Source organism: Eschrichtius robustus, chromosome 9 (genome assembly GCF_028021215.1).
Source record: "Eschrichtius robustus isolate mEscRob2 chromosome 9, mEscRob2.pri, whole genome shotgun sequence".
In the NCBI taxonomy this organism is placed as follows: domain Eukaryota; kingdom Metazoa; phylum Chordata; class Mammalia; order Artiodactyla; family Eschrichtiidae; genus Eschrichtius; species Eschrichtius robustus.
The window spans coordinates 52690912-52708418 of record NC_090832.1 but is presented as its reverse complement, the minus strand read 5'-3'; the positions used below and the strand labels follow the sequence as shown (position 1 = coordinate 52708418).

The following is a 17507-nucleotide window of genomic DNA, read 5'->3' as shown; positions in this document are numbered from 1 at the left end:
CTAAATCTCAAGATTTTAAATTTAATCTCATTTCTCAATTAAATTGTTATAAAAATATAGTTCTAGGCTTTTTTCCCTTTTCTTGATGAGATAACTTAGGTAAAGAAAGAGAAGGTAGTGAATACTGAATTATGGTGATTTCCTTTTTTTCTCCTCCTGTTTGCCAAAAATGCCAAAAAATACATCTAAATTTTAGGGCCATATGATTCACCCCTAATATATCAATACCATGTATATCTACCCAAAAAGTAAAATGACCCAAGGGATTAGAATACTGATTTAAGTAAATAATGTAAAATGTAAAATGGAACTAGTAAAAGAATTTACCAAATCCAATTTCCTACTGTTCTAACTATATTAACTATATGGGGTATTTGTGTCCTTTGGATAGCATACTGAGAGGCTCTCTCTCTTAATTATCAATGCTTTGCTCACAAGATTTCAACAAAGTAAGGTGCAGTATGTGAAACAATATAGCTGCTTAATCTATGTTTTTAGCTATAATTTACAATAACCACAATCTGCCTACCCTATGGATCAAATGCCTGCTTCTTTGCTAAAACAGATACATGCACGACCCCTTACCCAAAAGTTTTTTGTTCATTAGCTGCCTGTGAGTTCAGACTGTTTAAATAATTTAAATAAATGTAATAAAACTATATGCAGATTAGCTCCTCCTTTTCTTACAAAATTATCTATATATGTTACTACAACTTTGCTGAAACTTATTATTTTGTTCCTCTTCAATTCCTTCACTGTAATATGGGACTAGGCAGGCAGGGTAGGCTACATACAGTCAGGGAAGTTTCAGAGCCATCAGTCTTACAAGCTTTCATCTAGTGTGTCTCTGGTGCCCTCAGAAGGAATCTTCTCTAAGACCCCCAACTGATGCTCTGACAATTAAGTAGATGAACTGCAACTCTCAGAATACATTCATTAATAAGGCTCTTTCCAGTTCTGCCCTTTTCACTTCAACACTTTATTACAGAGACTACAATATGCATCTGCACAACGTAATATACAGTCCAGGGGGTTTGGAGCCAGGAACCCCCACGGATATCAAAATCCAAGGATGCTCAAGTCCCTCATACAAAATGGCATAGTATTTGCATATAACCCAAGGCACATCCTCCCCTATACTTTAAATCATCTCTAGATTACCTACAATACCTAATACAATGTAAATTCTATGTAAATAGTTGTAAATACAATGTTAATGCTATAAAAATAGTTGCTGGTGCACAGCAAATTCAAGTTTTGTTTTTTGGAACTTTCTGAAATTTTTCTTCCCCTGCATATTTTCGATCCACACTTGGTTCAATCTGTGGTTGTGGAACCTACGGATCCGGAGGGCTGGCTGTACTACAACCTCCACCGCTAACACTATCATTCCCATTACATACAGAAAAACCCACTATTTGATTAGCAAAAATGAAGACACTTCATGGTTCGTGTGTTGTGAGAACACAGAGTAACCTGAACTCAGACACTGCTAGTGAGAATGTACACTGGTACAACCACTTTGGAAAACAATTTACTATCTCCTAAAGCTGAACACATGTGCACACACGCCTTTACTCTCTCAAGACAAGTACACCAGGAGACGCGTGCTGCATATTCACAGCAGCACTTTTCATAGCACCAAAAACTGCAAACAACCCAAATGCTGATCGAAAGAAGACTGTGGTATATTTACACAGTAGGATTTTACACACCAGTGAAAAACTAATGAAGTATAGTTAAACATAACAGGGATAAATCTTAGAAACAATGACGAATTTAAAAGCAAGTCATAAAGGACTGCATGCAATAAACTAGTATATTTATAAATTTCAAAAATGAGCAAAATTAAACACATTACTATTTAAGGAAACACTCGTGTAATTTTATAAGGAAAAATAAACACAAAACTCAGTATAGTGGGGATCAGGGAGATGGACCAGTGAAGAGAGAAGGTTCAATAGGATTGATAAAGTTACACTTCTTCAATTGGGTGGTAAGCTCATTCGTTTCATTATTAAGCTTTAAAATATATACGTATGTGTGTTTTGAGTGTTTATCATCTAGAATCTCTGGAGAACTAACATTCCAGCTTCAGGACAAGTTTAGCCTACTCATAAAATGACATTCCTGATAACTGGGAATGATGCCAAGAAATAAAATCACTCTACTATTGCTATTTGGTAACTAGTAACAAAGAAATAGCAAGTGTCTCATAAAAAATTAAAGCAAGAGGATGGGCAAGGGAAGTGAAGGTGGCTATAGAAGGGCAACGTGAGGGATCCTTGTAGTGATGGAAACGTTCTGCATCTTGACTGTATCAGTGTCAATATCCTGCTTGGGGGGAAAACTGCATAAAGGGTACATTGGCTCTCTCTGCATTATTTCTTCCAACTGCATGTGAATCTCCAATTATTTCAAAACTTTTTTTTTTGTTTTTTTTAAGAAAACATTTTAAAAAAAGATAATTTTTGTCCAGGATTTCTCCACCTTGGTACTACTGACATCTTGGTGCACCTAATTCTTCATTGTAGGGGGCTGTCCTGGGCATTGTAGGGTGTTTAACAACATCCCTGGTCTCTACCTACTAAACACCAGTAGCATGCCCCAGTTGTGACATCTCCATACACTGCCAAATGTTCCCTAGTGGGCAGACTGCGCCATTTGAGAACCAATGCTCTAGTCATAAAAGTGAAGAACTGTGGAAATATTCTCAATTGAAGGAGACTAAAGAGACATGACAACTAAAGTAATACCTCATCTTAGGCTGGATCCTGTACTAAAGAGGAAAGAATGCTATAAAAAAACATTATTGGGTCAATTAACAAAAGTGGACTATCAATGGTAGGTTAAATAAAAGTACTGTATTAACATTAAAAGTAAATTGATTAATGTAGTTATGTCAAGAATATCCCTATGCTTATGAAATGAAGTACCTGGGGGTAAAGGACCATGACATATGCAATGTACCCCAAAATGATTCAGGAAAAATATATCTGTGTGTGTGTGTGTGTATGTATTTTGTTTACATATACATGTGAATAGTATACGTATATATGTATACCATAGGTGAATATGATTATAAAGTACGTTCTTTGTATTATTTTTATTCTTGCAAATCTTCAGTATGTTTGAAATTATTTATTAATAAAAAGGTGGAGTTTTTAAAAATGCAATCAAAAGTTGTGGTCCTTAAAGTCCTAATGGCAGGTTTCACAGTAGTAGTCAGCATAAGTGATAAAAATCCCGAGGGGAAAATGACTACTGACTAGATAAATTCCTACTTCAAGCCTGAGACAAACGTTGCAAGTAACTAATTTTCGGCCTCCCTCCCCCTCCCCATTCTTTCTAGAGGTGACCTCTCGAATAATGCGGAACCGAAAATAAACCTATCCCACTTTAAAAGACCATTTCTAGGAAGTGACTCAAACCCACATCCCTACTCGATTTCTCCACAAATCATTGAGGCAACTTCACCTTCAGTAGTTAAGAGGCAAAAAACGCGAAAAGCGCACGTGTTCTCATTCTTCCTCCACAAATGGAGTTAGTAAGTTAAGGTGAGTAGACTAGAGAAGACACAACATCGGATGCCTAGGATGGCTGAGGAAAGGAAGAGGTAAAAAGGGATAAGCAGGCAGTCAGTCTGAGAGAGGGAGGAAAAGGTGTACAGGCCAGGAAAAAGAACCCAAGTGGGTGCGAGTGTGTCAGGGCGAGAGGGAGTAGCTCACCTGGCTGTGGTAAGCAGAGGGTGCTGAGTCCCCACCAGCTTCCGCACCTGCATAGCGATGTTGCTGAGCTCGTCGCTCAGCAGGCAGCGGAGGCTCATGAAGGACGTGGGGTAGCCCACGATCTTCTCCGCCTCTGACACCACTTGGTTCCAGTGGGCCGGGGACCTGGAGGACTGACCACGCCAGGAGACCACCGAGGAGATGGTGTCGAGGGGGCCACGCCGGGGGCCCGAGGCCCCGAGATAACAGGGCAAGCGCAAAAGCAGCTGCCGAAGGCTCATAGTTTGAATCTGGGGGTGTCAGGGACTTGAGGGTGTCCGGAGGTGGCGCGGGAAACAAGCTAGGGGCAGATGAGGAACTTGCGGGAACTAGAAGGAAGCAGCGATTCTTGACCCTCAGAAGAGGGTGGGTTTCTGGAGCCGTGACCAGAAACGAGCTTTAACAGCAGCTTTCTGCAGCCTGGGTTAGACAGACAACAGCCCCAAGTCAGCGCTGCCCACGGCCATCTAGGGTAGCATCCACAGCACTGCCTAAGTGGGGGACGCCATATTGGGAGCCTCAAACGCGGCTTGCCGTAAAGACGGAGGCGGGCTGTTCTGCGGCAAAGAATTTTTTCCTACTTTACGGCGCAGCCGTGAACGGCCCGAAGGGGCGGGGCTTTGGAGATGAACCCCGGAAGGCGAGGTAGGATGAAAGCGTCAGCTCCTCCCACTTTCTCGTCCCGGCCTGCGAGGACAGAGGGTGACAGAGATTGGGGTGTGGGCCCCGAGTGGTGCCCCAGCCCCTTGAATCTGGGACGAGTCTGATTCGTCGTAGGATGCCCAGCGCAGAGTGGGCACGCATAAATATGTGTCGTGAACGAGGGTCGGTGTCTAGTAATGGTCTTTTCGCGGCCCCCAGCCCTCCGGAAGGAAGGGCTCGGGCTGAGGCGCCAGCTCCTCTGGGAAGCCATCCGCCGCCAAGCCGTGGCAGTGGTGGTGGACTGGCGTGAGGGCCGCCTCTCGGACTGTGGGGCTTCAGGAGCTGTGGGCCACGGCTCATGTGCAGTGAGGTGGGAGGCAGAATCCGGACGTGGGGCTGAGCGCTCGTGACCTCTGCTCCCAACCTAGGAAAGGTGGCGTGGCCCCGCAGAAAGGGTGTTTTTTGTTTTTTATTTCCCCAGGGTCTGTCCTCATTCCTTGTCTCTGGCCGCCTCACTGAGCCTCAGTTCCCATGTGTACAGCTCAGGCAGAACCCCGAAAGGGTGCAGACAGGCACTTCTAAAAGGAAGCTCCGCTCACCATCAAGAATCCAAAACTACCACTGACTCTAGTGCTTCCACTTACAGCTCATGTATTGTTCATTTAATCCTCAAAACAACCCCGTTAAGTAGATAATATTAGTATTCTCCGTGTTTCATATGAGGGAACTGAGGCACAGCCAAGTCGTGTAAATTGCCTAAGGCCACACTAGGCAGGAAAGTAAACCCAGGTATTCTGGTTTCTGAATCCATGTTCTTAGCTACAACATTACTGTCTAAGTAACAGGTTACCAACCACTTCTCATTGTTGTCAGTGTGGTCCTGTAATGCTACCTATTCTTTATTATGTATGTCTAGCATCCTGACCCCCTTCTCATCACCCAAAACAAGTGTTAACAAACCCTTGTTAATAATAAAGATATATTACCGAGTTTTACACCCTAAAGAAATAGCTTGCAAAACTTTAACTTTCAAAATCCTTTCAAATTCATGATTGATATTTTAAAAATTAGCATCATGCCTAATACTGGACTAGATTCGGGCTACGTAAAAAATTCAGACTTAAAAACGGGCAAATTAAGGAGTAATTATTCACTTTGTACAAAAGATGCTTTCTCTAAAAAGGTTTAGCCTCAGACTCCCTTTGAATGGCAAATTTCCCTCGTGATTTAACAATCCAATTTTATTTCCAGAAATTCAGTTTAGGCATAACTTTTCAAGGGTACATTTTAGATAAAGTGAATTATGCTCATAAGTATTAAAAACAGTCTGGCCCAATAAATAAATAAGGCAGGCCGAAGTTCAAAAACAATTCCAGTGAAAGAGATAACACACTCCCGGCAATAAAATTCAGGTCTGTTCTAGATGAAAATAAATGTGGAGAGTGAGATACCTTACCATTCTAAAAAGTTCCAAGGCCTGAGCTGGGTTATCCAAGGTGAAAGAAGTCATGAAAAAAAGGAAGGGAGATAAGGACTGAATGTGATATATTGTGCACCTGAGGCTGTTTCTTTAGCAGCGTGGTACTTTAAGACTAACTTTTCATGCAATTTCCTTAATACCAATTCACGGCGTGTACTTTAATTTCTCCACAGAAGCCAAGTGCATTATTCTCTGGTCATACTCTATTAACCAAGTTTTTGATTATTCATGGGACTTTTAGTCCCATTTACTTTAAATAAATAGCACTTTCCTTTATTCTTAGAGTTAAAAGGTTGCATTATACCTAATGATAATCAGTTTTTAGAAGGTTAAAATGGTATTTATTATTTAATCTTCCAGATAAATACATAACTCCTTAGAGTCTGACTAAAGAGATATCTGAATTGCTAGTGACTTCTGGAGGTGCAGAGAAGGAGAATCTGTGACTCTGCCCTTCCTCTGTCACTGATACTAGTCATTTTGAGGATGTATGTGAATGTGTGCATAAAGAAAGAATACAGCAGGGTTCCTTACCTTGGCATTAATGACATTTTGGAGCAAATAATCCTTTGTTATGGTAGGCAGGGGGCCGGAGGTGAAGGCTGTCCTGTGCATAGTAGATGTTTTGCAGCATCCCTGGCTTCTACTCACTAGATGCCAGTAGTACCCCTCTCCAACCAGATTTGTCTGAGGACCTGGCCAAATGTCCCCTGGGGGGCAAAATCGCCCATAAGAATACAGGGAAATGGGAGATGCTGAAAGAAAAAAATTCCCATCCATGACATTTACTCCTAGAAAGCAGCAGAAGAAGAGGTCCTGGGTGTGAGCAGCCCTGCAGATTAGAGAGTAGTCACTCTACAATCTGTGGAGACCTCCAACCATACACAGGGACATCTTCTCCTTGGCATTGGGATTGTTCTGGAGACAGAAAGCTGACAAAAGATGGTCACAGTTCCTCCTTCACCTTTCTCAGGATCCTGAAGCTGGTAAAGTACTAGTGGACTTCACTTGCTGCCCTCTCTGCATTCTGCTGACCTTAGAAAGAAGTGAGGTCATATTTGATGTCCTTTTCTTTGGCCAGAAACTCGAACCAGCCTTTGGAAATACAAGGTCTTAACACGGATGGTGTATGCTTTGGGCTTTGGCATTTCCATGATTAGGTGAGTGGAAATAGATAGGGATACTGCAGCCACCCTCCTATCACCCTCAGAACAATCACCTATTGTTTATGCTAAGAGAGTTCTTCCAAAAGTAGATGAAAGCATGGCATATATCTTGGGGCAGAATGATAAAAGGAGGCAATTAATCTGATTAGCAAAAATCCAAAAGTTTGACCACCTACTGGGTTGGCAGGCTAGAGAACAGGGATGGTACATATTACCAGTAAGAATGTAAAATGCTGTGTAAACAGCACCTATGGAAGGGAATTTGATAATCCCTAGCAAAATTACATATACGTTTATATACTGTGTGTAATTACAATATACATTTGACCCAGAAATCCCAATTCCAGAAATCCTTCCCAAAATATGAAATGACTTATGCACAAGGTTATTCACTGCAATATTATTTGTAATAGCAAAAGACTGGAAACAAACCAAATAACCATAAATAGGGGACTAGTTGAATAAACTGGGGTAGATCCATACAATGAAACAGTATGCAACTCTGAAAAAGAATGAGGGCCATCTCCAGAAAATATGTCTCGTATATCTCCAGAAAATATGTCAGCTTTAAACAACAACAAAAGCACAACCAAGGTGCAGAACAGTATAGTATGCTCTTTTGTAAGATAGGTGAACTACAAATATATATTTGTATACATTTGGGAGGGGGGAAAACAGGTGGAAAGGACAGGCATGGAAGCAAAGTACTCTGATGAATATACCTTGACTATATAGTTTTGACTTTAGAATCATATATATATATTTTACATATTCAAAATAATTTTAAACTCAAAAGAAAAATGTGATTCCTAAAATTTGAAAACAACTGAAGCAAATTACCTAACTGTATATTAAGTTGGTGGTATAATCGCACCGAGTAATTAATTTAATGACTTTAGAAAATACTGTTTTCACTGTACATTCACAGAGGAATATGCTCTCAGGATAAATAGATTTACAAAGAAGTCTTAAACTTCATTCAGTGTCTTATTGCTAGTAGAAATATAGATATTATTACTTTCAAACTATTCTTGTATATTATAGGTAAAAACCAATATTAGAGTTGTTATGAATGATTTTCAGAGTAAGTAGAATCCATGTAAGATTAAAGGTGAATTGGAAATAGTATGAACTTATGATTTTTCCTTTTGAAAAGTGTTTCTTATAACAGAAACAGACTCACATATAGAGAACAGACTTGTGGTTGCCAAGGGGGAGGGGGGGTGGGGAAGGGAAGGATTGGGAGTTTGGGATTAGCAGATGTAAGCTATTATATATAGGAATGGATAAACAACAAGGTCCTACTGTATAGCACAGGGAACTATATTCAATATCTTGTAATAAACCATAATGGAAGAGAATATGAAAAAGAATATATATATCTATATATGTATAACTGAATCACTTCGCTGTACAGCAGAAATTAACATAGTAAATCAATTATACTTCAATAAAATAAATTTTTAAAAAATAAGTAAGTACATTTCAGGAAAAAAAAATGTTTCTTATATTCCAGCAAGGAAAATTTTATATTTATTGAAGAAGGAAAAAAACATTTACTTGCTTTATCCCTTGAAAAGTCCTAGAAGTAATGATAATCGTGTACCAATGAGCACCTTTAGCGTTCATACTGTACTTTTAATACATCATTTCCTATTAAAAGGAAGGACGTTCTTTGGAGGAATGACAGATATCAGGTCTGGGGCTAGAAATGTGCATGATGAGCCTGGGACACCCTGTTGTGCCAGAAGCTATTAAAGTCTAAAGTCTAATGGGACAAGTCAAAGGGAAAATGCTATCAGCGTAAAGGAGCTTCTACTGGTTGAAAAAGGGACAATCTGAGCACCAGAAAAGAGTAAGACAACTACAACTGATTGAAATTCATTGATGACATATAAATCTTTTTCATTATTAGACATAACTAATTGAGTATTTGCAATATAATGAAAGAATTGAGCATTTATCCTGCCCTTCCTGCATGAATTACATTTAGTGGTGTCTTAGTCTGGCTTACCCCATTGAAAGCTGAACCTGAGACAAGGGCTTACTTTTAGGTAGTTTATTTTGGACAGCATTCTCAGGAAACAGCAGCGGATGACTAGGAGAGTGAAACAGGGCAAGTCAATACAGGGGTGTTCTTGAGTTAGTCATCACAGTGGGCAATAAGGCCTTGAGCCTGCAGGGACTCCTTGAGTTGCTATGTAGAATATACTTCATAATTGTCAGCATGATGCAAGAGAGGAGCAGTTATCAACCAGCTTCCACCGCCCATTTGTCCATATTTCCCCCTTGGGACCTTAGCCCCCTCACATTTCTAAGCTGTCCTGTGAGTGCTAGCAGATGTCCCACCTTCATGGAGTCAGAGGAACTCGGGGGTAGAACATGAGATGTATGAGGAGCGATGCTGTCAGGTTACACCTGCAGGAAGCAGGTTGCTTCAGCAATGGCTGTAGTAGGAGGCGGGCTGAGAGGATGTGAAACTGGGAACAACTGCCTCTTCTAATGTGGTAACCAAATAGCTCAGGCCGGTGAAAGAAAGTTTATATAACACAATTCCACCTAATAGAAGGGGTATAAAGGATAGGATTAGGAAATCACCATATTGTAATTCCTTACTAAATAATTCAGGCAACAATCAACAGTAGATGAGAGGTTGGTGGGGAACTTTGCAATGGAGGCCTCAGGCCGACACCACCTGCAACCACTAACCACTAACAGCATAACTAGGAGTGGAGAGTCCACATAGATGTGCCTCCTGGTGTGGTGCATTATGAAGTATATAAAACTACCTATGAAATATTCTTGCCCATATAGTTGAATCTAAATCTCATCAAGCCTGTAGGTCTAACTTCCAATTTTCTAGAAACATAGGAGGGAGATGAACAAGTGAAATAGCTTCACAAGGAAGCAAACAGACCAATCCAGCATGTTGTTGAATTTATTCAACAAGACAAGAGGGTAAAATGGGAACGTGTACAAGGACTCCTCTAAGTTGAAAGATTTTTAAGGGGCATACCAAACCAAATGTAATGTGTAGACTTTGTTTAAATCTTGATTCTATCAAACCAACTGTAAAAAAGTAAGTTTTGAGACATTTAAAGAAATCTGAGCCATAGTTTTGATATATTAGATATTGCAAAGGAATTATTAATTTTATGTGTGAGTCTACAAGAAAAATGTCCATATTTTTAAGTGATACATACTAAAGTATATAGGGATAGAATAATGCAGTGTCAGGAACTTGCTTTATGACACTTCAGGAGGGGAAAAAATAGATAAAGCAAGTATGCTGAAATCTAGAAAGTTGTTGATTTAGGATGATGAGTATATGGTATTTGTTATTCAATTTCGTGTATGACTGAATATTTGCATAATTAAAAAAATTTTAAGAGGCAAGTAAATATCCTCATCCCTTTTTTATAAATGGAAGGAAGTCAAATGAATCGCCCAAAGTCATAAAGCTGGAAAGTGGTAGAGCTAGATTTAAAGCTCATCTCACTCCTTCCCCTGTATCCTGTTGTCTTCAGAACTGAATGCATTTATTTATTTATTTGTTTGTTTTCCAGCTTCAGGTACACATAATTGCTTCTTAACACACTTTCATCATTGGTCCATGCATTGTTCTTTTTTATTTTATTATGGTGGCAGGCAGCCTCCAAGATGGTGCCCAGTGACCCCTGCATCCGAATAGTCATACCTTGTGTGGTCTCCTTCCATCTTGTCTCAAGGTTGGTATGTGTGATCAATAGCATGCAGCAAAAGTGATGGTGTGTTAATTCAATATTAGTTTTATGAAAGACATTGCAGCTTCCCTCTTGGTCTCTCTCTTTCTCATATTCTCTCTGTCTGTCTCTTTCTCTCTCTCATTACTTGCTCTGGTGGGGGAAGCCATGTCATGAGCAGTCTTATGAAGAGGCCCATGTATTGAGGAACTGAGCCTTTTGCCAAGAGCCATGTGAATGAGCCATCTTGGAAGCAGATCCTCCAGCTCTTTTAGAGACTGCAGCCCTGACTCACAGCTTTACTGTAACCTCGTGAAAAACTCTGAGCCAAACCACCCAGCTAAGATGCACCCAGATGCCTGACCCAAGGAACTATGTGAAATAACAAATATTGTTTTAAGTTGCTAAATTATAGGATAATTTGTTATGCTACAATTAAAAAACTATAAATCTTTTATAAATTATAATTATAATTACATAATTCATAATTATAAATCTTTGTAAAATATATATATAGTGAACCCACCACCAGCACAAACACTAGAATATTGACAGTAGCTTACTTCTGATAGTGTGGCCTTCCTCCATCCCATTCTCCTTACTTCCTAATCCAAGGTTATCTTTATCCTTAATTTGTATTTATCATTCCCATGATTTCTAAGACACGTAGTTTAATACTATATGTATTCCTAAAAGGTATATTGTTTAGTTTGTTATTTTTAGCTTAAAAAGGAGATCCCATGCTAGATGTAATTTTCTGTGACCTTTTTTATTTACTCAACATTATTTTCCTGAGATTCACCCATATTGATGTTTATAGTGGCAGTTCATTTGTTTTGACTGCTGCTTAATATCCATACCACATTTTATCCCTTCTCCTGTCAATGGACATTTGGATTGCTTCCAGATGGTTTTTTTTTTTTTTTTCTGTTACAACAATGTTGCCATGAAGAGGTTTACAAATGCCTCCAGGTTCACGTGCTAAAAGAGTTTACATCTAGCATTGGAATTACTGGGTTGTAGGATATGTGAATATTCAACTATAATAGATAATGCCAAACAGCTTTCAAAAGTAGCTTTTCCAATTTACACTTCCACCAGCTATTTACGAGAGATCCTGTTGATCACTCCCTCTCAACATTTGATGTTGTCAGACTTCTTAAAATTTCCAACAAATGGGTATAAAATGGAATCTCATTACAGCAGGAATCTGCATTTCCCACATCACTGAATGTCCTCTCCATCTTACAGATTAACCTTCAAAGATGATGTGGGAGAGTATATATGACTATAACTCTTCATTTTAATTTTCCTTCTCAAATCCTCCCCATGTTCACATGTTCTTTCTTGACATCTTCTAATGTTCTGAGTGTCTTACCTTAGAACAACTGTAATTAGGGAGGAAATGGACCAAGACGGCTCTCCTTTTTTCCTAGTTTCTCTCCCTACAGAACAGCAATCTGGAATTGACTAGCAATGCTGCTTGTTAATGTCACACTGGGATTAGCTCAGTGGGTGGGGGAAAATCTTGGTCCTTTTCTTTTACAAAGACTCCTTCCAGGAGACTATTTTCTTTTAGGAACTTGGAATGGAAAAAAAAAAAAAATCTGCTGAGACGGTTTTTACTTGAACATAGACAGCATTAAAAACGGTTAGCAACACCATACCGAGAGCTCTGCCGCGCAAGCTCCCACTGCTTTGGTTTCCATCTCTAACTTTGTTTCCTGCCCCTGGGCGCTCTCCTCACTTTCTTGGAAGCCCAGCTTAATTTTCAAAGGATGTTTGTAAAGTTTATCTGTATTTCTGGATGTCTATAGTAGAGACGTTTTCTGTTCTCTAATTTACCATAAAGGTCTGTTCTGGAAGTTTCCACCCTCGTTGTCCTCTCTTTCTCTTTTCCTTCCCTTAAAAAAAAATTAAACTTTTTATTTTGGAGTAAATTTAAATTTACAGAAAAGTTGAAAAAAAAATGGCTAGTAATCTGAGTTCTACAGTTCTGTTCTGAATCACTGCAGGATCATAGGCTAGTCATTAACGCTTCTGAGTTTAAAATTACTAATCTGTAAAACAAAAGTAAATGATCTCTGAGGTCCAGTTAAGTATCAAAATGCTTTTATTCTATGACTGAAATTAACTAGTAGACTAATCTGGTCCTTATGGTCATTTCAGTCTTTCTCTGTCTCTCTGATCCAAACAACACAATTGATCTTGGCATTAACATAGGTTGTAACACGAGGCCCATAAGGAAGATTTCAGAGAGGACCCTATCATTCTTCTTTAATTGTTCTGTTTGTCATTGCATCCCCACTCTTATTACAGTGTCTGCTGAAGAATAGACACCACATAAATATTTGTTGGTCAGTTGAATGAATACTGAATGAATGAGCTGGGCCTTTATTCTCCATTTCTATCTTTACTCCATCATCACACTCAAGTTCAGAAGTTATTTTAGTTGTATTTTATTTATGATAAGATCAGTAAACCCAGAGCAAAGAATGTCTCCGTGACTACAAATTCAGCTAGTTCTCCATTGCCACTTAAACATTTCCCATGAAGACCAAAAAGTCACCATAACTAACTGAATCAAAATCTCTGGACTTGAGGACCAGGTATCAGTATTTTTCAAATACTCCTCAGGAGATTCTAATATGCAGCCAGGGTTGAGAATAACTATTCTAGAAAAATGATAATCTAACCATTTTTACTATTATTTCTTGTTGGTTCTCTCTCTCTCTCATTCTCTCTCTCCCTTCCTATCTACTTTCCTTCTTTATTTTCTTTCTTTTTTAAGAAAAATAAATATATAGGTCAGACTTCATTCCCTAAGGTTCTAGAGAAATTGTGATAGAATTCTACATGTAGAAAAATCCTCCTTTTGTTGCATAGAATGCATACATAGATAACATCAGGCAGAAGGGGGTCAAGACATACTGCATTTATTATACATAGAAAGGTTGACAGCTTCAAATTATAGAGTTGTCAAGGCATCTTATCAGTAACTGCTGCCCTGTAGTAATAAATATAACTCCTAAATTACCTGAAAATATTTTCTCTGTCTTAAAATGCAGCTTTCTTCTAAAATTGGAAAATGGAAAATTCAAGGATGGATGTATCTATGGATGAACAATCAAATAAGTATGGTCAGTTAATTCTAAAAAATCACTTTTCACAAATTTACTGAAACAATTCAGTCAAGCCATTCTTTTCATAAGTTCAATGACCAAGTCAACTAAATAAGTCAATCTGAAGCCCCATGTAGACTCACACTAATTCTTATCTAGAAATAGCTATTCAAAGTCCCCCAAATTAAAGTCATCATATGCAAAGGCTATTATGGTGTGGCCCATAGATAAATATATCTTTAAAAACTATTTCTTCCCAAATAAAGATAATGTGTCTGAAATGAGAGGGAGAAAGAGAAAGAGATTCCATTATTAAACCTGGAAATATGGAAGCAGTGGTATCAACTTGCTGGGCTGAAGAAAATCTGCGAAAGAACATCTGAGATCAGATGATTAGGAAAAAATCATGTAAGGTCATTTCCCAACAGCTGACATCCACATAAAAGAGATGTCATTGTCAACTACTACGGTGTCAGAGCTCTTTCTCAAAAGTACCCTGGTTTAAATCAATCAGAAGAGCTCGCTGTGATGTTTTCTGTTCTTTGAAATCATGCCATAAGCAAACATCTGTAATAAATATGTTTGAGTATTATAGGGCTGGTATGACCACGTTGGTAGTACTAGGTTTGAAGTGCATAACAAAATAAAAGGAACATGCTGATGTCAAAGGGAGTAAGAGTTGCTTTATTTTTCTAAGAATAAAAGAGACTGGGTCCCCAAAGTCTAAACAAAGAACAACTCTACAAGACACTCTTTCCATGGAGAGTGACAGAGCTTGGTGATTAAGGGATCAAACACAAGAGGCAGATTCCCTGCATTTGAATCCCAGCCTTACTATTAACCAATAGTGCAAAACTGGGCAAATTATGTAATTTACTCTCAGTGCTGTGGTTTTCTTAGTTGTAAAATGGGAAGAACAATATTACCTATATTAATGGGTAATTTTGAATATTAGCATGAGTTCATAAACATAAAGTACCTAGATCAGTGCCTGGCAAATCGGAAGCTTACATCACAAACCCCCATCGTTCTCCACTATTCAACCGTAGGTCCTCCTGACTTCAAATCAGTAAAAAATATAGATATAAAGTGGTTTTGTTTCTTATACTTCTAGGAGAATAGCTATTTTTAACTCCAGAACAAATCATACAATTTACCCACATAGCATATACATGTACGTACAAAAGACAATTGAAATGCTGTGTTGCTTGTGAATATTATGGTGATGTGTTCTTTTAAGGATGTTGCAAGTTATAGGGCTTAGAACTTACTTTATTTTAGGTAGAAATCCATTCACTTTTGAAGCCCTCTTTTGAATTATTAGACTTCTCTTACAGAGGTCTTTTTGTGATATTTTTAAATGGGTATTTTTTTTTTTACTTTTTATTACTTTCTATTATAGTTTTAAAACTTTACACAAAAGTAGAAAAAATAGGATAATGAGACCATATGTACTTATCCAGTTTTGGCAGTTATCCACATTTTTCACTCCCCTTCCCAACAGTGCTGGAGTATTTTGAAGCAACTCCCAGATATCATATTTTGCCTCTAAATATTTCAGAATTTATTTACAAGAAATGAAGACTTCCTTTTTAAAAAAGTAATCACAATACAATTGCACCTAACAAAATGACCAAAATTCTTAACATTCAAATTGTCTCAAAAATGTCTTTATATGGGTGATTTGTTTAAGTTAAGATCCGAACAATGTGAAACGGGTAGTTTAAGTTGTAGCTATTTGGTTTTATATGTTGGAAGATGTTTCAGCTTCATACTTTTTCTAAAGGGAAATGAATGACCACAGCTGCAATTTGAAGTTGAAATCATCATAATAATAGAGGAGAGAAAGCTAGAGTAAGAAGTGGGAGTCTCTCAGTAGGTTTGGGCTTTACTTGTAACACTGACCCAGGGGTCTATTTCATGACAGTAGATTCTTTTGCTACTGTAGAAAGAAGAAAAACAATTCTTCTAAAGTACTTGTGATATAGGAAGCATATGGAGTTTAAAAAACAGCCTGTCTGTGGGCATTCCAATACACTGAAGCTGAATGAACTGGTCAACATCTCTATCTTTGAAGTCCCCTGGGCGTAGAACTCTCTCCTGTTTTTCATGTATCCCAGGCTGTAAGAGAGACAGTCTCTTCTTTAAAAATATTTCCAAAGGATTTGTTGGTGATATTTGCACCTTCGTTCTCATATTTTATAATCATGTCTCAGGTTTTTTTTTTTCTCTACAGGACTATTTGCATGCCTCTTAAGGCTCGAATCTAATGTTTTTATTGGATCTCATTGTTTTTAATATTGATTTAATATGACTGCTATTGAAGGCCCCAAGCGTTTTTACAAGGAGACACATTATAATTCCTTTATAGGTTACTTGTAATTATCAGAATAAATGAGATATCCCTTTCAAAGGAGGTGGATAGGAAATAAGTAACAAAGGTAGTATTTATATAGATAAAATATTAACATATTTGTAAGGTGTGGGGGGAATCTAAAAATAAATGAACCCACATCCTTCTGTGGATTCCTACAATATAACCTCTTGCAGCTATGAAAGCTAGTGAGAAAATCATCTTTATTGATTAGGAACTCAAAATAGAGTCTTTTATCTTTCATACTTCTTTTCCTCGGGTCCCATTTATTATTGTAAAATTACCACTGCTTCTATATTTCTCTTTATACTGCCTTCTGGAGTATGGTTTGTTAAAACTGTATAGAGTGATAGTTAAGATACTAGGCTCTGGAATCAGGCTAGATCTAAATCTTGGTTCTATCACTTCCTAGCTGAATGTCTTTGGGCAAGTCACTTAACCTTTCTATGCTTTGGTTCATTCATCTGTAAAATGGGTGTAAAATACCTATATACCTACCTTATTATAAAATATTTTTGATTATAGTTCAGCAAATATTCACTCCCATCTCCCTTGGGGTATGACCCCCACCCCGCCCCATTGATGTTGGTCTCGGTCGTGGAATACTGGTAGAAGTGACAGTGTGCCAGTTCCATGCCTGGCAGCATGTGTTTTCACTTGCCCTTTTGTTCTCCTACCGTCACCATGAGGAGAATATGCCCCAGGTAGCTGTTCTTCCCAAAATAATGAGACACTTATGGAGCAGATCTAACCTAACTCGCACCCTGGAGCCAGTCTCCCCTGCCCACAGCCTGAAGTAAAGCTGTGCAGCAGAGCTCAGCCTAGATCACCCAAACAACAGCTGGCCTGCAGAGGGATGAAAAAGAGAATAAATGCCTGTTGCTGCAAGGTACTGGATTTTGGGGTGGCTGTTATGAAGCATTATTGCAGCAGTAGCTGACTAATACATAAAACTATTGTGAGGAACAACTAAGATAGTTTAGATAAATCATTTAGCCTAGTGCTAGGCACATAGTCAGTGCTCTGCTCAATTAATGTTTACTATTATTATCATAATCATCACTTTCATTTTTTTTCTGGATAAAAATATCCAAATTATATATTGTGATTAATTTATACATATTCAGTGTTAGACCATATACAGTGAACAATATAGTAGTATATAGTAATATATAGTAGCTGTGTAGTCAGCACCTACACAGCTCCTGGCATTGGCAATAGATGGTGCTTGTTC

At 38.3% G+C, this 17507-nt stretch overlaps 1 protein-coding gene across 4 annotated transcripts in view; it reads right to left on the bottom strand.

Annotated features, from left to right (window-relative positions):
• PDSS2 (decaprenyl diphosphate synthase subunit 2) overlaps positions 1–4304 on the bottom strand; it is a 252066-nt gene extending 247762 nt beyond the window's left edge. For all 4 annotated transcript variants that reach the window (XR_011074975.1, XM_068551354.1, XM_068551353.1 and 1 more), the window contains exon 1: positions 3729–4304. Coding sequence is in view for 3 of the 4 variants with exons in the window: in XM_068551354.1 (XP_068407455.1) it covers positions 3729–4009 (281 nt within the window). In the remaining variant the exon portion in view is untranslated. The remainder of the gene's footprint in view (positions 1–3728) is intronic.
• Between the last annotated feature and the right edge of the window lie 13203 nt (positions 4305–17507).